At 42.6% G+C, this 27,827-nt stretch overlaps 1 protein-coding gene and 1 long non-coding RNA gene across 17 annotated transcripts; one reads left to right on the top strand and one right to left on the bottom strand.

Moving 5' to 3' along the window:
• Nucleotides 1-750: 750 nt before the first annotated feature.
• STRADA (STE20 related adaptor alpha) lies at nt 751-27,827 on the bottom strand. 15 transcript variants are annotated; one of them, XM_045489428.1, is made up of 14 exons: nt 27,695-27,791; nt 26,328-26,493; nt 19,676-19,731; nt 17,917-17,974; nt 15,630-15,658; nt 9,664-9,766; nt 8,781-8,902; nt 6,997-7,105; nt 6,761-6,884; nt 5,079-5,250; nt 4,452-4,556; nt 2,296-2,537; nt 1,948-1,990; nt 751-1,664 (listed from the first exon to the last, which is right to left on the bottom strand). In XM_045489428.1, exons 3-14 carry the CDS (start codon nt 19,685-19,687, stop codon nt 1,512-1,514), a joined length of 1,272 nt encoding a protein of 423 aa, XP_045345384.1. In that variant the 5' UTR covers nt 19,688-19,731; nt 26,328-26,493; nt 27,695-27,791; the 3' UTR covers nt 751-1,511. The 15 variants fall into 15 exon arrangements, with proteins under 15 accessions (XP_045345384.1, XP_045345381.1, XP_045345380.1 ...); XM_045489425.1 differs by having other exon boundaries at nt 19,652-19,731; XM_045489424.1 differs by lacking the exon at nt 26,328-26,493 and adding an exon at nt 27,414-27,617 and having other exon boundaries at nt 19,652-19,731; nt 27,695-27,740.
• Nucleotides 9,444-13,043, top strand: LOC123603926. 2 transcript variants are annotated; one of them, XR_006715109.1, is made up of 3 exons: nt 9,444-9,637; nt 12,295-12,350; nt 12,662-13,043. It is a non-coding gene; the product is annotated as an uncharacterized LOC123603926 (long non-coding RNA). The 2 variants fall into 2 exon arrangements; XR_006715110.1 differs by lacking the exon at nt 12,295-12,350.

Raw genomic sequence — 27,827 nt, forward strand, 5'->3', positions numbered from 1 at the left:
GTGACCTGGCCTCCACCTCATAGTGGGGATGGGATCGTTCCCTTCACCTCAACTGCTGTAACTGCCCAAAGGAGGGGGGGGGGGTTATTTTTCTTTTAAACTGGAGTTACAATTTCTGAGGGAAGGGAAAGTGAGAGCATTTGATGGTTCAAAGCAGCTTCAAGCAGGGAAGAGGGAGGGGCACTTCCTTCACCTGAAGTTTGAAGTGCCTGGGCTGGAGGGGGGGGGGGGGGCTCGCCAGGCCCGTGCACCTGCAGGCCAGGCAGCACCATGGAGACCCAGGTCAGAGTCCCCCCACCCTTGCCGGCCACCAGCCAGGATGACAGAGAGGGGACAGGTCTGGCTCTTAGGTTACCTGCTCTTTGGGTATTAGTTCCAGCGGTAAGGAGACACTGCAAAGTCATGTTACAAAACAAAACCCTCTACCTCATTTCCTGCCAAAGGTAAGCCGCTTCTGCCTGGACTCCTAGCGGCCCAGAAGTGGTCCCACACGTAGAAGGCCTGGTCTTTAGCACCTAGACCTTCCCAGCCCCAAAGTGGTTTGACGGCCACAGGCTAAAATGAATAGTCAGGTGATACATCTATTATGGGTTTTAAAAGAAACTGGCATGTTGTGAGGCTATCTAATGAAAGCGGTCATGGTCGGGCTTCCACGTGCACCCGTGGGACCACTCTTGGATGGCAGAATGTGGCACTGAAGGACTCCCATCTGAGCCTGTAAGGCCAGCACACAGCAATGCCACTCTCCAATGGGTTCTCTGAAATGTTTAATTTGTTCTGGCGATGAAACTAACGTGGCATAAGGACTTCAGTCCTCAGGCTAGGCAAGACACTGTGGCCTTGGAGAAAGCCTCAAGGAGGCTGGCAGGAGGCAGTAAAGATGGTGTGAAAGGGATGAGCTGCACAGATGAACTATGGGAAGGCTTTAGGTGTTGGGGCACAAGTGATGAAAGGGGTGAGGATGGACTGCCCCAGCCTTGACCTGGTGCTTAACAAGAAAAAAAATGCCCTTCCCTTCAATTACCAGGGAGAGGCCTGGGGGCTGGAGAGGGGGGGCAGGTGGCTTATTGCTTACCCCTCCACGGACCTCTAAGATCTGAGAGCAGAGGGAGAGGATGCAATAGGCTGGTAGGACAGCTACAGTGAGAAGAGGAAGTCACACAGTCCCCAGGTCAAGGAGTCAAACCCTGGGCTTGGCCTTTAGCCTTCCAGGGCCAGAACAGCATCTCTTTCTTCTGAAGAGGTTGCCTGAACTCCCAGGATGGAATGTCAGATTTCTGGCCTCTGATCACCAGTTGCTGGGATTCCCTGGTGTCTCAGAAGTCCTGGAGCAGTAAAAAAGGTTTCTCTCCAAGAATTTCTTTCCCAGCGAGTAAGCGGCCAACTCTCCTGGCAGAAATGTCTTTTCTACCCAACCTGCACGCGGGAGGGTGGGAGTGTGGCCGGCCCTCAGAAAGGGCCCCTGAGGCTCACATGTTCCAGGACTGAGAACGTGCGCCTTCTTCGGGGGCTCAGAACTCCCAGTCGTCCACCTCCAGCTCTTCCAGGTTTGTTACCAGGCCAAAGATCCCGCTGTGATCCTGAGGCTGACTGCCCTCAAAACTGGTGATGGGGGTGACAGGGCGAAGTAACTCAGGCAAGGCCTCTGAGGCGCGCCGCTTGATCTGAGGGAGGAGAGGCAGTTAGGGGTGGATCCTGTTGCTCTGGGTCCCAGGACACCATCAGGCAAGAACTATGGCCCCGTGACAGTTGGACTGTTAGAGCCAAGAATCTCTCTGAGAGGAAGGCACAGCGCCTTTAAGGGGCTTCAGAAAACTGGGCATTTCTCTTTGATTCAAAGGGAGGAGGAGAGAACACCTAAGGACCCCGAAGCTAAGGGGGTTGAGGGTCGTTAGAAGCACAGGCAAGAAGAAAATCCCAGGGAGCCTCAGGAGAGTGCTACCATACCTGCTTGAAGAAAGAGTGGTTCAGGAGGGTACTGGCACTTGGTCTGTGGAGAAAGGGGAAGAGAGCCCAGCATTACCCCTGTGCCCCAGGATTCCCAAATCCTGCTGCTCACACCTTATCCCCAGGCTCCCTCTGCTTCTTCCCTCAGCTCTAGAAGAAACAACAGCCCGAGCTACCCAGGTCGCTTCTTAGCAAACCGTTGTGTTGATCCCTCTGGCCGCAGGAGCTCGGGACTCCTCCAGGAACCCAGCCCTCCACAGAACAGATGAATCCTCTCAAACCCTGCCTTCGACCCCCCAGGCCCTCTCTGCCCCCCACAAAGCCCGGCTCCCAGCCCACAGGAAATACCTTACGTCTGGACTACGCTGAAGGCACTGCTCCACAAAGTGATGGAAATGGGGGGAAAAGGTGCGGTGATAGGGGTGGGAGGGCGAGTCGCCATTGGAGGTCCTGGGGGTGCTGGTGGCCAGGCTGTCACTCAGGCCAGAGTTGGCTGCTGAGCGTGAGGTGCTCATGGTCAGCTCCTCGGCAGGGATGGTGCTGGTGTCCAGCAGGCAGGGCACGGTGCCATTCAGCTTCTCCAGCAGCATCTGGGGAGGACAGAGCCAGGACGTGGGCTGGAGGGGGGGGCCCTGGAAGATCTATGGAGTTTCTTCACAAATACACTTTTCCCAGTATACAAGTGTGGTTTAGGGGAGCAGAGAAAAGAAAAGTGGAGTAAGTCTAGTTTTCTCAAAGGTATGCTGGCCACTGGCTCCACAGCCATACCCCAGCTCAGCCAAAGGGAAGAGGAGGAGAGGGCCTGCAAGAATGCACCCTTCTGCCATGGCTGCAAGGAAGGTCCCCGTCTTCTCTCCCGTTTATAAGACTTCTTCATGTCCTTTTAACTGTAGAGCACTCACCCTAGGGTGAAGGCGGCTGTCAGGTCATTGTCTTTGGAGCCCAGCCCCAGTCTCTTGTGCCCAGGTGGTTCGGGAGGGGTGTGTTACACAGCGCCTGCCAGGCACGCCCTGGGTTGTCGCTGCACTGGAGCAGGGTGCCCAAGGGCCGACTAAGCTTGGGCAGCTGTGCCACAAAGTCCTCTGATGCCACACATGCAAAACAGCCCCAGCTTGGGGATTGCTGCCCTTGGGGTTGTCCCCCTGAACTTCCAGGCCAGAACCCAGAAGTCTCTCTAGAGCTGTGCTGTCTAATGTGGCAGCCACCAGCCACATGTAGCTATTTATACTTACATGAAATGTGGTTTAAAATTCAGTTTCTCAACCTCACTGGCCACACTGTAAATGCTCAACAGCCACAGGTGGCTAGTGGCCACTGTACTGGGCAGCATAGATAAGAGAATGCTGCCACTACCTCAGAAGATGCTATTGGATAGTGCAGCTCCTGTACCTCTCATTCACCTTAAATAGCCGCCTACCTTTCCTGAGCACTTTCTGTGACTCTCTTACTTAGATTTTCTAGACTCCTTACTGAGGTTTCCATACCCTCCTAATGAGTCTGCTAGATCTAATCTACCTGCTATTGTGATCTTTCTGAACTATGTATCTGATGCTATCACTCCTGGGCTTAAAAGCCTTCAGCAATTCTCCATGTGGTTTGGGACCGGAACCAAATGCCCTGGTGTGGCACACAAAGTCCTTCATGCTCTGCCCTGGCTTCCTGCTCCAGCAACATCACCCAGCAGCCCCCCAGAAGCACCTGTACTTCAGCTATTTGTAACCATTGCTATTCCCCAGATCCTATCCCTGTTTGACTCTGGGTCTTTGCACATGCTGTTCTCTCTGCCTAAGTTTCCTTCTAGTTCCCATTCCTCACACAGCAAACAATTACTATTTGCCTTCAAGACTCAAATGTCACCTCCTCCCAGAAGCCTCCCTGGGTCCCCTGCTCTACAGAGCTCCCCTCTGGCCACTCTCTAGCTGCCCCTATTCCCACAGGGCAGTCTGTGGGTTCAAGGGAGAGGCTCACTCAGAGCCTCCACCCCTCCACCCCCTCCCAGTTCTAGATCATGCTCCAGATACTTAGGATTCATTTAATTCTTGCCGAAATGACCCGAGTCTGCTTCCTAGACTTGACAAAGATTGATAAGCCTCTTCCCTGGCCTGTCTCCCAAAGGTAGACTATGCCACTGGCTGTGTGTGCCAAGGAGTGGCCAAAGGACAGTCATTGTAAGGGGCATGAACAGATGTTGAACTTGTAGGCTGGAGGTTCCAAAGGTATTGGCCAGAATATGGTAGCACAGAACCCGAGAAGCCTGAGAACTCTCAATTAGAAACTGGCCTTCCAGGTATATTTATCAAGGTAGGACGGAACATATTTTGTAAATTTATGAAATTCATCTAAGTAGACAACATGGTATGTGGGCCTCCATTTGCACACCTGCTCCAGGCCCTGCAACAGTCAGTGGCGGGCCTGCTCCTGGGCTCTCCTTCTCCAGGGTCCCCTCCCACAGCAGGGGAAGGCAGTGGTGGGCAGGTAAGAAGGAAAACAGGCTGAGGGCTCACCTGGGTGGCAGGCATATCCTTAAAGGGGACATGGCCATTGGCCAGCTCACAGGCTGTGATTCCCACACTGTAGATGTCAGACTTGGCATCGTAACCCTGCAGATTCTAAGTCAGGAGAAAAAAGCCACAGATCACTCCTTTTGTAGCCATGGTTGTTCTTAGAAGAGACCAGCATGGGGCAACATCCGAGGGGAGGAAGACAGTATCTGTCTCAAATCCAGCCCACTTTCCTTGCCTGTACTACTGAAGAGTAGCTGATATTGTAAAGGAATGAATGATGCTGTGTAACAACCAGGGAGAAGTGTGGGTCCCCATACTCCTGCTTAGTGGAAGGATGTGGAGAGCACCGAGTATTTCAAGAATGCTCACTCTTCCTATAAGGAAGGTCTCTGAAGGGAACTGAAATAGCATTAGGCCCACTTTGGGACCCCACAGAGGGGAAACACCACCATGTGCAATGGGCTGAGAGGCCTCCCGGGTCCACCTACCAGCAGGGAACCCCTCCCTCTGGAACCCCTTACTCCACTGAGAAGCAGAGCACTCCCATCTGGGGAAATTCCTGAAGGCTCCCTAGGGAAACTGTGAATTGGTGAGGGATAGGGGCTTCTCAGGACTCAGGCCACAGACCTGCTGGAGGACCTCTGGGCTGAGCCAAGGCAGAACCTTGACACTGTACTTGGGAAAGTCGTGGACCACACGCTGCCGCTGCCCATGGCTGATCATGCTGAGGTTGCTGCGTAAACCAGACAGGTAGACCTTTCCCTCCGAGGAAATCAGAATGTGGCTGGCTTTGACGCTCCTGGGTTGGGGTGGGGAGCAGAGGGAGGGTGTCATGGGGCCACAGGAGCCCTTCACGTCACAGACCTCTGATCTTCACATACTAGGTAAATATTATATACACATAAACACATTTTAATATAATACATGCATAAAAAAAGAGAAAATAGCATGACCCAATTTACATACCACCAGATTTTAAGTCTTTATATTTTGCTAAAGTTCTTTTAGGCTCACAGACCACTGCTTGGAATCTGTGGGTATTCTTACAAAGCGGATCATGGTGTGATATCCATATATTTTCAATTTACCTAAAGGTACTGTGTTATGCATCCCATCCTTCCTTCACTCCTCAGTGCTGTTTGTAAGATCCATCCGTGTGGCCACCTGTATACAACCAACCTTTGCTTCTAACTGCCACCTGCACTCTGGGGTGGGATCGAACACTTCTACTGACCCCTTCTTCCAGTAAGGAACATTGATGCTGCCTCTAACCACCATGGATATGAATGATGGCATCTACATATGTCCCCTGAGAGGCCTGTGTGAGGGTTTCTTTGGGGCATACCCCCAGAGCAGCATTGACGGCTCCAGTGCCGAGTGACCCTGACTGGTTGCATTGGGCCATCTTCCACTGTGCGGTCAGGAGACCCCACCTCACCACGCTGGGCCTCAGCCAGCCTCCAAATGACACTGGTCTCAGGTGTGTAGGGTGACATCCTCCTGTTTAATTTGCTTTTCTGATTCTTATTAGATTTGAGTGTCTGGTCATATTGAGAGTCCTGTGGGTTTCCTCTTCTATAAACTTCAAACCCTTTGCTCATTTTTCTGTTGCTTTGCTTATCCTTTTCTTATTGATTCACATAATTTCCTTGTTACTAATCTCCTGTGTGTTCTAGACACAGCTAACATCTTGCACGCTGTCACCCATTTCTTAATTTTGTCCATGGTGTTCTTTTTTGGAGAGATATCTTTAATCTTGATATAATCAAATCCATCATATGTTGTTTTGTGCTTCTAAAATATCTAGACATTCTTCTGTGCCTCAGGTCACAAAAATATTTCCTTCTATCCAAGTCTGTAGTTTTATATCAGACATTTAGGCCTTAATCCATCTGAAATGTGCTCCTTTGTACGTGGAATTAGGTAAGGGTCCAGCTTCCCTACTGTGAGTGTCTTTTCCTAATACCGTCTATTAAGCAGCCCCTCGCCCCAGCCTCTCAGCACAGGACTGACTGTGGGGCACACACGCAAGTTTAGGTGCTCCAAGGAAGGAGGGGGGTGGGGCACAGAGGCCCATGCCAGATGTTCTTCTCACACAGCACTCAGGACCGAGCTGCTCAGTAAAGAGAAAGTTGGCACCCAAAGGCTAAATGCTCTACCAAGTCAGAGGCAAGGACAAAATCCCAAGCTTTGATTTAAACTCTGACTTCACTAACTTCAGTCAACCTTCTCCCCTTCCCCTGTTTACTTGAGGGCTCCTGGGCACAGATCCCTGCTCTTGTCAAGGGCGATTATGCCTAAGAATGCACCTGTGTACGTATCCCATGTGGTGGATGTAGTCCAGGGCCTTGAGCACCCCCTGCAGGATGTAAGCAATCGCCAGTTCATTCATGCCGTCCATAAAGTGTGTGCAGATGAGATCCTTTGCAGAACCTGAAGAATTGTGGGGACACGGGGAAGAGTAACAAAGAAGGGAAACAGACATGAACCTGCTGACAACAGCGTTCTCAAAGCACCTCTCTGCCAGGACCCCTGTTCCACTCACCATACGCCATGAATGATGTGACAACCCACAGCTCATTGTCTGCAATAAAGGTGGCTCGATATGGCAGGATATTGGGATGGCTGAAGAGTTTAGAGACATGAAGCTCCCCCTGAAAACAATGGTAAGCGGAAGTCAGAATCAAGGGGTGCTGAAGAAGGCGCTCAACATGAAGGTGGTGGCATGAATAACATGGGGACCCAGTCTTTCCTGGAGCTCTTCTCAGAGTCCTGGGAGCAGCCCAAGCAGGTGGCCACCCACATGAGAGAAGCCAGGCTCTGCTGTCTCCACAGGGAAGCCAGCACTGCTCTGCCAGCTTCTGCCTGCGTTTGGCTCCACTAGCCAATCTTAGAGCCTCAAGAAAAATTCCCCACCAACAGCGAAACTGCTAACAACACGGTAGAGGGTCACAGCTCGCCACGTCAGAAATGATGAGAACCAACAGTTGACTGAAGACTTATAAAGTAATAAGCTTAGTTCAACTTCAAGGGCCAAGGCACAGATCTCCTCTTTAAGATAAGAAAACAACAGGGGCACCTGGGTGGTGCAGTCGGTTAAGCGTCCGACTTCAGCCAGGTCACGATCTCGCGGTCCGTGAGTTCGAGCCCCGCGTCAGGCTCTGGGCTGATGGCTCAGAGCCTGGAGCCTGTTTCCGATTCTGTGTCTCCCTCTCTCTCTGCCCCTCCCCCCACTCACATTCACCCTCTCTCTCTCTCTCTCAAAAATAAACATCAAAAAAATAAAAAAAGGAAAACAAAAAACATTTTCCTCTTAAAAGGAAAATGTTGTAATCGATAGGACAAGGAAACAAAGTTATCAGAGAGCAAACACGAACTACTAGACAGCCGAAGGTACTTCTCCAGCAACCTAGGAGCGAGAGAGCAGCTACAGAAAGTGTCAGACCTATGGGATTTTAGAATGAATTTGGACAAAAGAACTACAGAAACTCAGGGGTCCTGGCCTCTGGGACATGAGCTAAAGGCCAAACAGGCAATACTTTCTGCCTATCTACTGCTCCAAAGAATTTAAAAGAGAATCCTAAAGTCCAACATGCTCTAGAATGAACTCAGATATCTTTCTTCCCAAATAACTAAGCTGGGACTGACTTTCGGTCCCATCCTCAGACCCACAAAACTACTCTGAACACGAATGGGTGTTAGAGCACCATCAGAAGAGCATGAATTCAGGGAAACACTGTGATGAAGAAGAGGGATAGGTTGCAGTCAAACTGCTGAAAACACACTGACCCAGGCCCTGAATCTAAAGAGCTCCCGGTGCAAGCCTGAGTCAGGGAGGAACCCAGGCCCCTGCCAGCTGCTCTCAGATCTGTGGTGTCCCCTGTAACTAGAGGGCAGCTACCTCCTTCTCCAACAGAAAGGAACCTCAGGAAACAGGACAATGAGAGCCAGAAGGTGGCTGTCACGGCAAAGCAGGCTGCCCCGAATCTGGAACAAGACTGCCTGGGTTTGAATCTTGTCTCTACCACTCACTAGTATGTGTGACTGTGGGCAAGTTACTCGGCCTCTCTGAATAGTAAATAAATGAATAAATGAGCCACAAAGGCATCTTTGGAGAGGAAGAAGGGAGTATAAATTGGCCTGAGCAGAATTACAGAATCCTTAGTGCCAAATGCCCACGATTCTTCGTTAAGAGCTTCTGTTAACTTCCTGGTTTGGTCCGCCTTCATTTTCTGCCAGCTATTTTCAGAAGACAGATGTAAGAGTTGCCTTGTAATTGCAATTGGAACTAAGAGCCCATCCTTGAAGTGTCCCAACACATTTTATTACCTGCAAGAACGTCACCATCTCATTGGAACAAGCTTCCAGGTTAATCCTTCGTACCGTCACGTACTCTCCTGTCGGTTTGTACCTTGCTAGATTCACTGTCATCAGGTCCTCAAATCCTTTGCCTAAAAGAAAAGGAGAATGTCATGAACAAGTTCAATGGCAACAGAGGTAGCCTTAAAGAGACTTGATTTAAAATGAGAACTCGGGGACCCTGGGTGGCTCAGTCAGTTGAGCAAACGGCCTCAGCTCAAGTCATAATCTCACGGTTTGTGAGTTCGAGCCCCGCGTCGGGCTCTGTGCTGACGGCTCAGAGCCTGGAGCCTGCTTCAGATTCTGTGTCTCCCTCTCTCTCTGCTCCTCCCCCACTCACGCTCTCTCTCTGTCTCTCAAATATGTATAAATGTGGGGGCGCCTGGGTGGCGCAGTCGGTTAAGCGTCCGGCTTCAGCCAGGTCACGATCTCGCGGTCCGTGAGTTCGAGCCCCGCGTCAGGCTCTCGGCTGATGGCTCAGAGCCTGGAGCCTGTTTCCGATTCTGTGTCTCCCTCTCTCTCTGCCCCTCCCCCGTTCATGCTCTGTCTCTCTCTGTCCCAAAAATAAATAAACGTTGAAAAAAAAAAATTTTTTTAATAAAAAATAAAAAAAATATGTATAAATGTGAAAAAAAATTAAAAAAAAAAAAAAAAAGAGCTTCTCTCCTGGTAACATGATCTCTTTTCCCAGATTTGGAAGACAGAAGCAAAGGAGAGTCACAAAAGCCAGTTTTGTCACCCTGAGTCCTGCTAACTAGCTGATAGCCTCTGGCACACGCTGATCTGGGGATGCAGAGGAGGCCACAGGAGTGCCCAGGAGCCTGAAGGTAAAATAGCAATGCTAGGACTTTACCTATGACAGAGAGTAGCTCATAGCGCCCTCCTTCCGGCAGGAAGCTACTCATGATCTCCTGTTTAGACAGGGATGCTATAGACTCTGAGCTCGCCTCATTGGTCTAAAGAAAAAGAAAAATAGGTTAATAAGAGGAAATTGGGTGTGGGATGGGAGTGGGGAGGGGGTGATTCAGACCCACAAGGAGACTGGCATCTAAACATACAAATTCTGACTCGGGGTCAAAGAAATAGGTCCAACACTATTCGATGAGAAATGTAGAACACCAGATGTTCAGTGTAGTCATTAGCACTAACATCAGAGCCAGTAAGTGTGAGCGCCATCTACAAATGGGGGTAGGGGACAGGGCTGGTTCCTAGTCAACTGTTGATTTGCTTGTCCTTTCCAACAACTGGCTCATTTGCTAAAAATTATGAAATTCTTACTTGGGGAAAGGATGTCTAGACAAAAGGCATGTTTAGAAAAGAGAAGGGGGATGGAGAAGTGAGGGGCTCTCTTGAATTTCCTGCTGTATTGGGGTCCTATTTTAGGGCCCTGACTACAAGACTCAAAGGTCACATGCTGAATTTTGCTATAGGGGAAATTTGGCCATAAGAAGTACCCTCTTGAGCAAACCAAGAGCCCAGACCAATCATTCTCTGACATTTTCTTTCTTTAAAAAAAAAAAATGTTTTTTTAATGTTTATTATTTTTGAGAGAGAGAGACAGAGAGCAAGCAGGGAAGGGGCAGAGAGAGAGAGAGAGAGAGAGAGAGAGAGAGAGACATAGAATCGGAACCAGGCTCCAGGCCGGCTGTCAGCACAGAGCCGACGCGGGGCTCAAACTCACAGACCGCGAGATCATGACCTGAACTGTAGTTGGCCGCCCAACTTGACTGAGCCACCCAGACACCCCAATTCTCTGACATTTTCAAGTGAAGCAAGAAAACAGAACACATAGGGCTGCAGGCAAGGCACAGGGCTGTCACGTCTCAGCCATCATCCCAGGCAGAGGAAGTGACCTGCTTCCTGGTTCCTGCCATAAATGAAGCTGGACCTCAACCAGTTAGGATGTGGGCATCACACCTCTGGGCTTTGAGGTCCTAAAGGAAAAGTGCCCAGCGAAATTGATGGCAGACCAACTCTCCCTTCAGCTCAAAAGGCTCAGACCTAAATTTATTTGTGTGATTTAGGGGCCATATTTTTCTTTCTTTTGGATCCTCTTTCCTCCTGAGATGGAGTACCTTAGGCCAGCTCAAATTTCATATGCTGTATTCCTAAACCTGACCTCTAGTTAGGAAAAGATCTTTGTGAACACAAGAAAGGCCCCTCACTCAGCACTAGCCAGAAGACAGGGAGTCAAGAATGTTCTGACATGGTGGTACCTCCTTGCTGGGGATCCCTGACGTTTCAAGGGCATCCGGTTTCAAGAATTGATGGAACTGCCAAGGAGAAAGAAACCAAGTGGGGTTCTTCCTCTTGCACCACTTAAGTATGACAGTAAGAGGAATCTAGCCAACCAAAAGTGAGCCCTGTCAGCAAATTTCTAATTCAATCAATTTTTTATATTTCCAAGATTCATCCCATATTGTTGTATTTAGCCATGCTGTACACCCATGTTGTGTAAGAGTCATCTTGTGTATATACCTGTTTATCCATTCCAGTGTTGATAGGCTTTTGGGGTTGTTTTTGGTTCTGCTCGTATGAACTGTGCTATTAGAAACCCATTTGAATGTGTCTCTTGATGTGTATATGCAAGAGATATTCTAAAGCTTATACCCAGAAACTGAATTGCTAGGTTACAGAGTATATGAACAATCGACTTTACAAAATAATGCAAAATTGTTTACCAAAATGGTTAAACCAATCTACACTCCCTCCAGTACTGTATGTTCTCATTGATCCATTTTTCCCCATCACTTAGTATAATCAGACTTAATTTTTTGCCAATCTCATTGTGTGATTTATATTTCCGTGATTGCTAATGAAATTGAGCATCTTTTCATGTATTTATTAGCCATGTGGGTTTTCTCTCAGGTGAAATTGGCTCTTTGTGTCTCTTGTCCATTTCTCTACTGGAATGTCTTAATGTAGGATTTCCCCAAAGTAGGCCGCCTGGAACACTGACCTTGGCAGTTAACACATATAAATGGTTTACACATCCAATTAAATGAGAAAATGAAGCATTCTCTCTCATGGAGAATCACAAGGTGTGCTGGCATAAAATGGCTTCAAGAAGTTTTGTAGTAAGGAAACTTGTTTAATTTGTTTAACCTAGCATTTCCCAAATCTACTTGTCCAGAGAACCTTTTGTATCTCATATCCGTTAAATTTTGGGAAAGGCTATTTTAAGTAAAACATATGGTACTATGCAAAGACTATAGGCTCTGGGGCCAGACAGAGGCAGAACTTGAACTCAGGTCTATCACTTGCTCTGTGACTGTGGGTAAATCACGCTAAATTCTTGGGATCTCTGTTGTCTCATTAATGGAATAATTCCCAGTTTATAGGGTTGCTATGACAAATGAGATAAAATATGTAAAGATCTTAGTGCTACCTGGTGTTTCATAGGTATTCAGTAAATGTGAATTCTATTCTTTTCCTCCCTCTTTTGCTGCCTACTGTTTGGTCACTCTCCTGTTCAACAAATAAGATGGAACAGAGAAAATGGAGAAACCAGAGTATGCGGGGTAGAGCTTGATAGTTAAGGTTGGTTTGATTTTCACTTTTACAGTTATCTGTTTTCAAATGCTCTGAAAATACGTTCTAGGAACATTTATAGCCATTGTGGCTTCTTGACACTGTGGTGTTCAGAATAATCCCAAGTGCCTCTGCCAGCTGAGAGACACACACACAACTATGGGACAAAACAGAGTAGTAATTTGAGCAAAAAGCCCAAACCAGGAGCTCTGAAATGGCAACCTACCATTTATTTAGAATTTATAAGCTGCAAGCTAAGTTAGTCTTGAGTCCCACCAACTTCATACCTCTCACCACCTGTGCATAATCTTGTTCTACAGATCCTGTTTTCTCAACTATCAATCTACCCCTCATAAAATCGGCGTCATCAGTTAACACAAAACCCAGGGTGTGGCTTTCAGACCCAAAGTCCCTACTCTGATCTGTGAGTATCCACATGATTCGGCCCCTGCCTACTTCTAATGACTTCATCCCTTACCACATCCCTGTGACTTGCTACACTTGACCCATACGAACAGGTGCACTTCAATCTTAGGAAGCTCACACCAGCAGTCCCTTGGTTTGGAACATTCCTGCCCTACTCCTTCCTGCCCCTGCTATTTTCTCATAGCTGCTTCTTCCCTACCATTGAGATTTCAACTTAAATGTCGTCTTGCATTGAGGACTCTGAGCAGAAAGTAAAGTAGGCTCTCAGTCACTTTATTATGTCATCTTGTTTTACTTTCCTCACAGTAGTTATTATTGTGTTCATTGATCTGTTGCCTGCCTCCTCAATTAGAATGCAAGCTCCAGGAGGGTATAGATCCTGTCTTGTCAATTTGGTATTCCCAATGCCTACAGTGATGCTGGCACATAAAAAGATGATTTAAACAAGTTTGAGCTAAGGTTTCCTGGCCATGACCTTGTCATTGCCATGAGTTAAAGAGGACAGTAGGCTACATGTACCAGCCAGTTCCACTGGAGACAGAGTTCAACATAATGACCTATGCTGGCAAAACCAGCCCTCATGCAACGCGCTCACTGGATCCCCTGCTGCTAGGGGCACTTTATAGATCAGAATCTCGTACCTGCATGTGAGAAAGTACTGCATATTTTAGCAGGTAGAATCTAGAACCACTATATATTTGAAGGTCTTCCCCCTGATCTCCAGGCAAACTCCAAAATATTTCTCTAATTTGAAAAAGAGGCTATGAAGGACAGCTGGAGTTGTGAGATTAAAGTGCTTATTAAATGCATTTTAAAAAACTCCCATGGGGGGCGCCTGGGTGGCGCAGTCGGTTGAGCGTCCGACTTCAGCCAGGTCACGATCTCGTGGTCCGTGAGTTCGAGCCCCGCGTCGGGCTCTGGGCTGATGACTCAGAGCCTGGAGCCTGTTTCCGATTCTGTGTCTCCCTCTCTCTCTGCCCCTCCCCGGTTCATGCTCTGTCTCTCTCTGTCCCAAAAATAAATAAACGTTGAAAAAAAAATTTTTTTTTTAAATAAAAAAATAAATAAAAAAACTCCCATGGGAAAAACTACTGATAGATACTTTTTCATTACCTATGACCCTCTTCCTTGCTAGAAGTGCATATAAGACATGCTGTCTACTAGGCAATACACTATAGACATACACTTGCTGAGCCAAGGTAGGAAATTATGCATTAAACTACTGATATGATTAGGTAGTAACTTGACCAAATATTTCTACTATCTCTGTTGACTACAGAATAATACTCAAAAGTGTTAGTTTTAGGAAATACAGTTCCTTAGTTAATTGGGAATATGAATTCTTGGCAATCTGGAATTGCAAGAAATGAATTTGTCTCTTGGTTATTGTCCTTGTCTCACTGGGAACACTCCTAAAATGGGCAATTTCTACATTGTGGATGTTCTGCAAGTCTGAACTCAGAAACCGATCTTTATTTAGGAAAACAAAAACAGTGTTTTGAAAGGAAGAGGTCTGGTGGGATATCGCCACAAGAGAGGCGGGTTAGCTCAGTAGACTGTTTCAGAGTTAGAAAAGGACAAAATTCAGATGAAAAGGATGAAATGTTTAGTCCAGTCTCTTTAAAAAACACAGCACAGCATAGCTTTATTAGTATGATATATAATCTCAAATTGTCTAGAGAAACTAATTCTAGCAAAGCTGCTTCTTAGTTTTTTCCCACCATGAAAAGCATTGTTGTTTATTTTGAAGCATTTGAAAAATACATAAGCTACTGATATCCAGAAAGCACCATAAAATAACATTGTTTAAAGAGTTTAAAACAAAATACAAGAGAGCACGCAAAGACTATATTTGTGAAATGCTACATCCAACCCCCCACAGGTTTCACACAGGATAAGTCTTGGCATAACACCGGCAGCTGTGAAAATATAAAAATTATATAAAATGGGCATTCTCATCTGGAAAAATATTTAACTGATCATATAGGGAATGTTTTTAGTCTCCTGACTGGAAAATATTTGGATCTGATAGAGAGGTGCTCCTTACTAGAGCGTAGTCAAAGCTTCACTCAAAGAGAAATTCCTAGTCAACGTCACCACCCTTCTGCTGGTGGGGCTGCCTGCCAAAGGTGCAGATGTCTGTCATCTGAAAAGAAGAAGTTTATTTAGAAAAGCGTTCTTATCCTCTCTCTTTAGAAGACACTGATTCACATTATCAAAAATAGCTTGGTACACTGTGCACATCTGTGCACATGTGGTGTTATTTACTTTGGTAAAATAAACTACAAGAGTAGGAAACAGAACAAGTCTTCCAACCCTTGCCAATTAAAAAAAAAAGTACACTTTCTGTTTTGTACTTTTTAATGTGGGGTTTTGATTTTAAGGTAGGAGATTTGATATCCTGCCTATAATCTAGGGAAAGCTCTGTAGTACCTCTGTGAACTGAAATCTATCAGCAATAGACCACGGAGGAAAAATTTAGTATCACTAGCCACTAAAAGTAACCATATCTTAGATTGTTGAAATTTTCTTTTTTCTTTTCTTTTTTCTTTCTCTCTTTCTTTCTTTCTTTCTTCTTTTTTTTGGAGGGGGCACTGGGCGATTGGTAAGGTTGGGAAGGGGAGGAGACCTTAATCCCCAAGAGAGAGCAAAAGTGCCTGAGACTTTTTCAGCTTCTAAAGTACAGGTCAAAATCTTTCCAGGGTGAAACCTGACTTTCCACAAGTAAAAGAATTACACTACAAATAAAACTCAATGAAATAAGCAAAAACACAAAATGATAAGCCAACAAAAAACACAGATTTCCACAAGAAATCATTCCCATGCAACAGCCATAGAGCTCAAGCCTAGAAAGTCACTTACTTTTCTCCGAGTGTCACCCGGAGGCTGCTCTGGAGTAGAGAAATTGGCATTTTGTTTTTTAGCAGAAGACACATCCACATTCAGAACAGCAATTATTACACTTAGAACTACATTTATTAATAGAAACCACCTAAGAGTCATTATAGTAAAAAGTGTCCGCAGTGCTGTATATAAACACATACATGTACGTACACACACACACACACACACACACACACACACAGAGTAAAAACACTACACATAGATGGGATTTTCAACATGAATCTATGGCTCTTGAAAACATGGCAAGGCTACTATTCTATGGGTATTCTTCTGAGTATAACTCAACTGCTATAATCCCAGTCTTACATTTACTTTCCATCAGCACAATGTTAGTTTCAATAGGCTGGTTTGAGAGTCTTATACTGTGAACAAAAAATTCATTATAAAGTTATAGAGATGGCCGGCTATTTCCCAGAGAGTGCAGAGGCTAGAAAACAGGCTTTAAAAAAAAAAAAAAGGCAAAAAAGGTTTTAGCAGCAACATGTACATGTGAGACCATAACCCAATTAGATTCACCAGACACATACATTCTATTCTGAATACAAATAAAGCAAGGGCTTTCTGGGCCTCTGCTACCCTTGGTGAAAATAAAGTAAAGGGCAACTGAAATAACATTCTGCTCTTAAATCAGACAAATTCTGTATCTGTCCTTTTTATTTTCTCCATTCTATAAAAGGGAAAAAAATCATCAAAGTAGATTTTTAACTGGAAAGTACTGGAATGATCACACATCTCCAAATATCTTAAATTAGAAATCAGAGCATCCAACTGTATTATTGAAGGAGATTGGCTGCACAGTAAATTAGCCTCAACTTGTCAAAATAAGATTTTTTTTTTTTTTGGCCTTGGACATCAGTTTTCTGGTACACAAATGGCAGGTGCAGTTGCTTAAGACAGTCTGTTAAAGGTAAAAAACCAAGTGAATAGATTAAAGGAAATCAAGCCCACTCTCACAGAGTAGAAGGCAAATTCCAGGTTGTATAAAATTTGATAATATATACTTCATCAAGCTGTAAGCAATATACAGAACAACCTCTTCACTCTCCTCAGATCAGTCAGTGATGAGGCAATTGTCAAAAGACCGCCAGAGATCCCACACTCAAGACACTGAAACCAAAATCCCTTCATTCAGTTCACATATCCTGTAATATTTTTAACTAATTGTAAACTGGACTTCCAACTCAATTTTCACCAGGGCCAATGTTTACTTTTAAACATGGTATTCCCGTTAATGATGAGAAGAAAATGAGAACAGGACCAGAATGCTGTAGTTTTGTTCCATTAGCTTTTCCTTTACTGTGCAGCTAATTTTTATTCTTCAGAACTAAAACAAAAACAACTCATCATGTTTCTAAACTCTCGTTTGTCTAAAACATAACATTTTGACAGAGTTCACAAATAATACTCCTCTGGAAGTTCTTTGAATGCATTAGGGAAAATAAATTAACAGGTACCATTTAGTAACTAAAAAGTTTGAATTTTCAATGACCTGAGCCTACCCCAGGGTATTTTGTTTGGATCGGTCGACCAACACACTCAATCTGATAACCTGTTTCTTTAACTATAGGAGCTGAAGAGAGTGTCTTTGGTATTCAGACACAAAGAATGGGGCTCTAATATTATCATTTGTATAGAAAAGAATTTTCTTTGCCTTAAATTAACATAGCAGTTCTCAAAAAGGCTCAATTGGAAAACAGCCAAAGACAATGCCTGGCCCTGTTAAACCTCAAAGTTGCAAGGCTACTTCCGAAATCAACACGTGGAGTTTACAACAGGAAGTTAATATTTTTGTCCCGACAGATTTTTTTCCTTAGTTCTCCTAAGTCTCATAATTTCTACCACGAAAAGATGAGTCAACTAGATTGATCAGTAAAACCAGAACTTTTATATCATTGCTACCATTGTCCTGACTATAGTTTTATTTTTAAAATCTTCAAGGTTAGAAGCTTTTGAACACTTAGGTTTTTTCCTTTAAGAATATGTATTTTAACTGGACAAATACTTAGAAGAAATAAATATGCCTTTAAGTAAATACTGACTTTCTAACAATCAAGACAGATCAAGGTCAACTGCCAGATTAGTCCTCAAATCTTTGGGAAACCATAGATTCAAAATTGAGCCAAACAAATATAACAACTGTAATTTACACCTGCCCTTAGAATTGCTAATTTCTATAAATTGATTTAGTCAACAAGAGTAGTAATGTTTATCCTGAAGTGATGGCTAAATGCCATACTGTACTTACCTCCAAATAGTTCCAAATCTCTTAAGCCCTCAACAATGAACTTTTCCGAGACCCACCGCTAAAGAGGAAAACCCCAAAGAGAATTAGTATTTCTTCCAAGCCACAAAAAATTAGCTATCAGCCATTAGACAAACAAATAAACTACAAAACCAGAATCATGCAGTATAGTTAAGATGCATTTCTATGGAAAAGTTTTAAAAAGAATCTTGAATTTAAATCAACTGAAAATAATAGGTGAATTCCTTCCTCTATCCTTCTGTGCCTAATTTGATAAATAATCCTTAAATCTCACAGATGAAAACCATGTAGGACTGGCCCTAAACAAGAAGAATGTTTTTGTTCTTCCTATATATACAACTACCTTCTGGTTCCATCTTACTCATTCAATGGCTATTACAGATGCTTTGGATCATAAATACCAATGTGAAAAATACTACTGAAATTCACAACACAGAAAACAGAGATGAAACTGTTTTTCACAATCCTCTATTAGTTTGTAAAAGAAAACAGTAAGCTGCATGTTCTTTCATCCACTAGGATTTCTAAAAACATCATCACCACACTTACATTTTCTATCAAGTTTACAAGGACCAAACTAGCAACACCAATCTGTGGTTCACTTTACTATCCTATTTCCAATGAGTATTGGATTTCCTTACTGATCAATGGTCTGGTGTCACCCGAACCAGGCAAGGTTGAAATAGAAAAGAAGCTCACATGTAAAAGTAACAGTATCAAGATTGCATTTCACTTAAGGACTGGTGTTAAAGTTTCGCTTGGGGGCATTCTTTCCACCTGGCAGAGTTCAAACTAAGGAGAGATTCTATTTTTCCTCTTAATTAACAGTGAAGTTTACTCTTTCCAGTATAAATTATTCTTATATATACAAACATAAGAAAAAAGAAGATTAACATTCAAAAAAACAAGTTGCATAATATGGTTCATGAATTGGAACTATAACATCATTCTCTGTCCTTCTCTATATCAATTTTTTTCTAAATTGAAAAAAAAAAAAAGGAACACCCAAAGTAAAAAATTTGGTATAAAAAAATCATATGTACTGTATCACAAAATATAACGTATACTTTAATATTTAGAAAGTGATATATTCATGCGTCATAGCACTTATATCTTGTTACAAAATTTTAAAATAATAACTACTGCATTTAGAAATCAAATACTTGATAATAGATAATAAATAGAATACAATACTCTTTTTTTATGACATCATGGAAGCTATTATAAAGAAGCTAACTCCAGTGTTTGTTGGGGTCATTTTAGCTGGTGAGGTTTTTCAGGTTTAGTAACATTTTTCATGTTCAAAGAGGCTCCAATTAAACCTATGATTATACTTAGAAAATGTGTTCCAATAATTACAATTTGATGCTGATTTTTAAAACATAGAAACTCATTGAAAATACGTAGGAAATGGGCAGCTTATTAGCGGTTACATATCTACAGTGAAAAGTGTCACTGATTCATTTAATTTTGTATGACTGATATTCATAAAATAAGCCACCTTGTTTCTTCTCTACCAGACAAGCTGGTGGGTATATTTAGTGTCTCTGGTCAGCCCTCTGCTTGCAAGCTCTCTCCTCGGGAGTGGGGGCCGCAGTGTCTGCTTTACTTCCTACATCCCTCATGTTTGTAGGATTCTGAGCATCATATAAAAACACCACCTACACTGCTTTACAGAAAATAAAAATAGTAAAGCCAGAAGAATAGAAACACTCACCCTAATTCGCTCTGGTTTACTTACAAGAAAAGACATGAGTTCCTAATGTGTAGACTTACTTCAATTTCAAAAATTTAAACCTAAAAGGGAAATATAAACAGGTTGAATTAGCCAAATCTCCTTTTATAAAAATGCTTTTTGATTAACAAAAACTTACTATGAGTCTACCATTCAAAGCACTGTACCAGACCTATACATTTCTAGATTCTAATGATTTGTTTACAGAACATTTCCGTGACAGTAAAACTGGATGTACTGGCCAAGTACACTGTGAGATACTGCAATCTCTATAAAAAAAGACAGGTTTATTATTATATGGTTTCTTCTTTAATTTTCAAATTTCTCTTGACCAAATTCCCCCAAAGACTGATTCTTTCCCAGAAGCAGTTACCTTCAGTTCTTTTGGCTGTTTCAAGTTTATCCTTTTTACTCTCATTCTTAAATAATGTTTACATGGCCATGACTTATCCATTTGAGACAGTTATCTACTAACTTCACTACTGTGGTAGATGAAGACTAAGCTCTCTTATATCACCTTCCTGCACCCTAGTTTCCTGCCTTCATTCTCCCAACATAATTCGAGCATAATTTTTTTATTAAATCAACAGTCTGCAATTACATTGCTATGACTGTGGAAACATGGTTTAGAGCTGAGGCAAACAGTTAGAGATGACCATGTCTTTCTTCTTGTACACCATTTGTTTTCCTAAAGTTAATAACGGATTCATTTCTTTTTCACTTGCTTGGTTTCCCATATAGCTATAGTTAACTTTTTCTGAGTACTTCAATATCTCTGCTATTCGTCTTATCAATATATTTTCTCATACATTCAAACTCATCCATTCCAATTTTTCCCTGGAGGTTGCCTTTCCAAGGCCCTCCATCCCCCTGTTGCTGAACTCACAACCCCAAAATCGAGACGCATGCTCTACTGACTGAGTCAGCCAGGCAACCCTGCAACAACCTTTTTAGTGTGGAAATCTGGATCTTCCAATTCTGAGAAATATTCTTGTATTATTTCTTTGATAATTTTGTCTCCTTCACTTTCTCTGTTTTCATGTTACAGAATTCCTAATAGTTGAAGACTTACTTCTAGAATTACCTAGAATTAATTTATGCTTGTTTCACTCCTATTTTACAACTCTCTTTTCCAAGAGATTCCTTCCATTTTATTTTCTAACCCTTCTATTAATTTTTAAATCTTGGTTACACATTTCCAAGACCTTTTGCCATTTCTCAAATGTATCTTTTTTCATGTCATCCTGATCTTCTTTTATGTTTGCTTATAGTTAAAATTATATCTAGAATGGCTAAAAGCTTAATGCATCATGACCACATAGGGTTTATCTCAGAAATGAAAGACAGTTTTAACATTAAAAAATGAATCAATGTATACAAACTGTCTTTGTCCGAAGTTGTTTGCAAATAAAAAACAACCAATTTTAAGGAATTTTAAAAAGTGAATCAATGAAGCACACTTGCTGGCTCAGTTGGTAGAGCATGCGACTCTTGATCTCGGGGTCACGAGTTCAAGCTCCACACTGGGTGTAGAGCTTACTTAAAAAAAAAAAAAATCAATGTAATTTTACTTGAATAAACAAGAAAAAAATACAGTCATCTCAATAGATGGAGAAAAAGCATCTGAAAAAACTCAACATCATTCATGATTTAAAAGAAACTCTCAGGCAACTAGGAATAGTCAAATAGGAACAAGATAGAAATAGAATTTACCAAATCAACTTGGTAAAAGATATGCATAAAAAATGTATCACTAACATCATACTTAATAGTAAAAAGAATTAATGAGTTCCCTCTAAGAACAGAAGCGAAACAAGAATTTTCTTGTTATCTCATCATCATTTCTGTTCATCATTGTACTGGTGGTCTTGGCCAATGCAAAAAGGGAAAAAGAAACAAAAGGCATACAAATTGGAAAAGAAGGTTTAAAACCCTTTATTCATAGACAATGTGATTGTATACATAGAAAACTATAAATATTTTACAAAAAAGACATTAGACCTAAAAAATGAATTTAGAAAGAAGGTCAATTACAAAACACAATTGTACTTCTACATACTAGCAATGAATTAGTAGAAAATGAATTTTAAAAAATGAAAGCTTACAGTATCAACAAAAACATAAAATAATTAGGAGCGTTTTCTTAAATTATAAATAAGATACGTATGTTTAAAATTATAAAACATTGCTAAGAGGTATTAAAGATAAGCTAAACAAGAGATATTCCATGTTCATAGATTGGAAGACTCAATATTGTGAAGGTGTCAATTCCCTCCAAGTTGATCTATAGATTCAGTGTAATCTCAATCAAAATCCCAGCAGACTTTTTAAAAGAAATTGATAAGCTGATTCTAAAATTTATACAGAAATACAAGGGACCTAAAATAGCCAAAATAATTTCGAAAAAGAACAAAATTAGAAGACTTATGATACCTGATCAGACTTACTTTAACGCTATAGTAATCAAGACAGTGTACTTTGGTTTAAGGATAGACAAATGGATCAATGAAGCAGAGTAGAGAATCCAGAAATAGATCTCTTTCCAGAAAGAGGACAAAGTAATTCCATGGGGAAAAATAATCGAATACAAATGTCTATCTATTTAGAAAAAATGAACTTTGACCCTTACCTTACACCATACACAAAAATTAACTTGACATGGATCACAGAACTAAAGAAAAAGTTAAAACTACTAAATAAAAACAGAGGAGGAAATCTTCATGATGTTAGGATAAGTAAAAATTAAAAAAAAAAAAAAAAAAGGAATATCAAGAGCATGAAAGGAAAAAGAAAAATATGATAAATTTATGAAAATTAAAAAATTCTGTCTTTGAAAGATACTACTAAGGAAATGAACAAGTTGGGAGAAAACAGTGTGTGTGTGTGTGTGTGTGTGTGTGTGTGTGTGTACATAACATTTTACATACAGAATATTTAAAGAACTTCTACAATTCAATAAAACAACTCAATTTAAAAAATGGGCAAAAGAGGGGCGCCTGGGTGGCACAGTCGGTTAAGCGTCCGACTTCAGCCAGGTCACGATCTCGCGGTCCGTGAGTTCGAGCCCCGCGTCGGGCTCTGGGCTGATGGCTCAGAGCCTGGAGCCTGCTTCCGATTCTGTGTCTCCCTCTCTCTCTGACCCTCCCCCGTTCATGCTCTGTCTCTGTCTCAAAAATAAATAAAAACATTAAAAAAAAAATTTTTTTTTAAAAATGGGCAAAAGATTTGTACAGAAGATATAGGAATGGCCACTAAGCACATGAAATGGTACTCAACATCACTTGTCATCAAGGAAATATATACAAAGCTACAATGAGATACTACTACACACCTACCAAAATGGCTAAAAATAAAAACTGACAATACCAAGTGCTTGACAAGGACAGTTACCAACAGGAACTTTCATACATTAATGGGGATATATGGGGATAGGGATACAAAGTAGTATAGCCACTTTGGAAAATAATTTCGTAGCTTCCTATGACCAAATAATTCTGCTCCTAGGTAGTCTATTCAAAAGAAATGAAAACATATGTTCACATAGATTTGTATATGAATGTTCATAACAGCATTATTCACAATTGGCCCCAAACTGGAAACAAACGTCTATCAACTGGTAAATGAAAAAACAAAATGTAGTATATATACCGGCAGAATACTACTCAGCAATAAAAAGAACTTTTTGGGTGATGAAAATGTTCTGTATTTCGATTACATGGTAGTTACCTAAGTGTATCTGTCAAAACTCAACAAAACCATTAACTTAATGTAGGTGTATTTTATTGAGGGTAAATTACATCTCAACAAAAATTTAAAAAAAAATTTTTTTTCATGTTTATTTTTGAGAGAGAGACAGACAGAGTGCAAGCAGGGGAGGGGCAGAGAAAGAGGGACACACAGAATCCGAAGCAGGCTCCAGGCTCCGAGCTGTCAGCAGAGCCCAACACAGGGCTCGAACTCATGAACTACGAGATCATGCCCTGAGCTGAAGTCAGCCACTTAACCAACTGAGCCACCCAGGCACCCCACAACAAAAATGATTTTAAAAATCAAATGACGAGAGACACCTGGGAGGCTCAGTTGGTTAAGTGTCTGACTTCGGCTCAGGTCATGATCTCATGGTTCGTGGGTTCAAGCCCCACGTGGGGCTCTGTGCTGACAGTTCGGAGCCTGGAGCCTGCTTCGGATTCTGTGTCTCCCTCTCTCTCTGCCCCTACCCTGCTCACATTCTGTCTCTGTCTCTCAAAAATAAATAAACATTAAAAAAATTTTTTTTAATTATAAAAAAAGTCAAATGACTAAAATAATCAGAAATGCTTTTGAATAGTCTAGAAAAAAAAAAAAACACTGCCAAATTCCTCCTTTTTTTTCTAGGAATCCTTAGAACTGCTTCAGAGAAATCAAAGAAATAGTTTTCAATCCAGGGGAGAGAGGAGGCCTTTCAAAATCATCTATAGTTTTGTTTTGCTTTTTTTTTTTTTTTTTTTTTTTTATCAAATTGCATTTATCTTCACCCCTATCCTAATTTTCTTACAGAAGATCATCATCATGTTAAGAATCATTTATCCTGGCATTAAATAGTAAACATATTGACTGAATTTGAAGAAAAAAAGATTATTAGAATACACATTATTTAATAACATTAAACACAAAGCATCATGCAAAAGAAATTTAAGAGGAAACAAAGTCCACATCCATATGTAGTCTACAACAGAAAGAAAATAGAATATTAATGTAGATAAAAAGATGATTTTTATCTGAAGGAACTGCCTATGATCTGGAAAAATACTAGCAATAGAAAATAAAGTCAATCCCAAAACACTGTATAAACTAATATAACAAACCTAAAAACTGGTCCTAGACCACCACACCAACAGCTTCATTAATTATCTGAACCATTGGCTCCCAAACCAGGATGTGTTTCAAATTAACTTGTTAGTTATAAAAACCTTTGGATGCTCAAACTCCCCCCTTCAAAAATTTTAATCCAGCAAGTCTGGGGAATGCACAAGTAGAAACGGGCAATTCATTATGCTGTTCAGCAAAGGGAAAAGACAAGGGACCTGAATAGTTTTATGGAAGGGATGGGGGGTGGGGCTTGAATGGCAAATACAACTTAAAGAAAACAGCAATTCCAAGCATGAAATAGTATTACTACTGATTTTTAGTACATTCTTTGTTTTGTCCACACATGTATCTCCCAGTTTCTAGAATAGTGCCTATCACATGGTAGGCACTCAGTAATGTTAAATGACCAACCAAATATACTGATAAATGTGTTGGCACTTTGCATACTCTCCACTTAATGTGAGGCCAGTAATAGGAGCACAAATCCACATATATGAGAACAATGAAGAGGCCTTATGTGAATGCTAAGAGTATCGACTTTCTTCACCAGGCAGTAGGAGGTAACTAGGTTTTGAACAGAAAGGTGACAAACACAGAACAGCGGTCTAAGTGTCTCTCAAACTTTATTACGCATTCAAATCATTTGAGGATACTGCTAAAATTGCAGATATTGATTTAGAGATCTGGAGTGGGGCCTGGTAGTTCTAAAAAACTTCCAGATGATGGTAATGCTGCTGATCTGTGCACCATCGTACTGACTAATGTTTGAGAAGCTTTGTTGGAAGGAACATTCTAAGGAATATTAATCTGCAACGGGATGGGAGAAGGGGAGGTGAAAAAACCCAGAGAAAGGAATGCCAGTTAGAACATAATGCCAGTGGACCATATTTGGGGTGATAAGAGCCTGTAGGAGAAGGAATGGTAAGAAATAGATGGACAGGGGAGAAGGAAAAATAAAGAAATTATATTTAATTAGCAAGGACACCATAAGTCATCTAGCCCATCCTCCACCCTTCAGAGGAACAGCTTTTACAAACTCCTGAATGTAAGGTTACTTTTAACCTCTGCTTGAAAACTTCCCCCACTAGAGACTCTACCTTATTAGGGAACCCATTCTACTTGTGGACAACTCAGATGACTCCTGATTTTTTTGTGCCCAAGGAACTGGGAAAGAGTAGTGTGTCAGCGACAAAACAGGAAACTCAGAGGTGGAAGTGGTTTAAGTGGAATGATGAGTTCGAGTTTTTAAATCATAATGAGGTTGAGAAAGTAGTTATGCATCCCAAATGGGAAGGTGTAGCAGTCAGAAGAGACACATTAGAGATGGCTATGTGGACTTGGGAGTTAGCAGCTAAAGCTCTACAAGTGACAAACTCACCAAAGGAGAAAATGGGGAGAGCAAAGCAGGCTGGGAAGCAAGCCTTGGGATAGGTCCATACTTAGGACATGGCACTTGAAGGCAGGTAGGAAATGGAGCCCAAAGGAAAAACTTTAAAGGTTCTGCTTCCCTTACTGGACCACTTTTGCTCGTCCAACCTGGTTAACTTTGACTTGTCACTGCTTACTACTCATCTCAGGTGTCCTGTGCTACAGAAGCTCTCCCTGACCACCGCTCCCCCCGCCCCCACTTATGTTAGGTGTTCAGTCTCAGTATTCAATCCTTACACTTACCACAATGTTAATTGCCAAGAGTCTTGTTCACTATTGCTTTACTCTGCCCAACACATAATGTGGGCACTCCCGTATCTGTTAAATTATTAATAGTTAAAATTAAAAAAAAAAAAACAGTAAGCATTTATGGTGAACTTACTATGTGCAAGGATCTGTGCCAAACGCTTCACAGAGATCAGCTCACAATAAGTACTATCATCCTCGTTTTACAGATCAGGAACTTAAAGCTCAAAGAGGTTAAGTGCCCCAAATTCCCCACAGGCAAGTGGTAGAGGACTTGTTAGATCTTTTCCAAAGCCCGTGCTCTAGAAGCCAGAGTGATAACACAGAAACATAGGGAGAAGTGTCAAGACTGTGTGTGCGAAGATACAAAGATGACTGAGAAGACATCGCCTGATTTGACAATGCTGCTGACCAGATGCCAAACAGTATAGAAATAATTCATTTGCCTCGATTTATTTTTCTTTTTTCCCTATTTTTGTCACTGCTTTCCTAAACTTCTTCAATGTCTGGGGTTACAACTATAAACACTGCATCTGAGTCACAATATTCTAAGAAACCTGATCAAAGGCTGGGGGGGAACAGACTTAACCAGGTCAGCACTGTAACTAATGGCTGAATAGGACCCTGGCCTAAGGCAGGTAACCGGGTGAGACTTGCTTTCAATTCTCAGGGACAAGAAAGTCTTGGGTGTCTTTAGACAGTATCAATCAGTCAGTGAAGAACTGTCTTAATCCCTCAAATACATATTGGAATACGGTTCTACTTCAACAGGTAGTATACAATAAGAAAGGGACCAATACTAATGGCTTTTCCTCTTTGAGGGAATCAAATTAGAATATGCTAGGATATCTTAACAGAGAGTTGGGCTGATAAATTAGTTCCCCATTTCCTGGAAACTTGAACAATTTTATTTAACCACTCCCCTTCCCTCGAGCTCACTTCCCTACCCCAACCGCCCATCTCCACCCCAAATCTACTGTGGGCGCTGAAACATTCTTGGAAAACAAGACAATTAGCAGCTCTTTGTTTTTGCTGACTCAGGGAGTCACCTAAATCGTTCTCCTAAGGGGGTTTGCCTGTCCAGCCTGGGATAGATGGAAATTGGGGTTATGGGATCGGGGGGGGGGGGGGGGGGGGGGGGGGGAGGAGCGGAAGAGGTCAACACAGGATCGGCCGCCTCTTTGAGCAGGACAAACGAACACCTGGGCCCCAGGTTCCCCACCTGGAAGTCTGGGGGGTAAGATGGGTACGGAAAGCAGGCGCTCGCCTCTCCCGGCAACTCCGCTCCGGTGTCTCCCGGGCAGGCCCAAGCCTATTCTGCTCTCAGGCTGCAGTCCCTCATTGCGGGAATCGAGGAACTGGGTGAAAAAGGGGCCCGTGGAGGGTGAGGGGGGGCCGGGATGGCCGATCTGACGAAGGCCTGCCCCTGAGGAGATGGAATCGGAGTCAGGGCGAGAAAGAACTGGTCCTGGAGCGCACCAGGCGGCCCCGCCAGCCCGGTACCTGGTCCTGGAGTTAGCAAGCAGTCCCGACCCCGTCTCAGCTCCGCCTCCTGAGTTTAGGGCCGCGCAGCCAGGCCGGTTGCTGGCGGGGGGGGGGGAGGGGGGAGGGGGAGGGGGGAGGGGGGAGAAGGTAC

This window comes from Leopardus geoffroyi, chromosome E1 (genome assembly GCF_018350155.1).
Source record: "Leopardus geoffroyi isolate Oge1 chromosome E1, O.geoffroyi_Oge1_pat1.0, whole genome shotgun sequence".
In the NCBI taxonomy this organism is placed as follows: Eukaryota; Metazoa; Chordata; class Mammalia; order Carnivora; family Felidae; genus Leopardus; species Leopardus geoffroyi.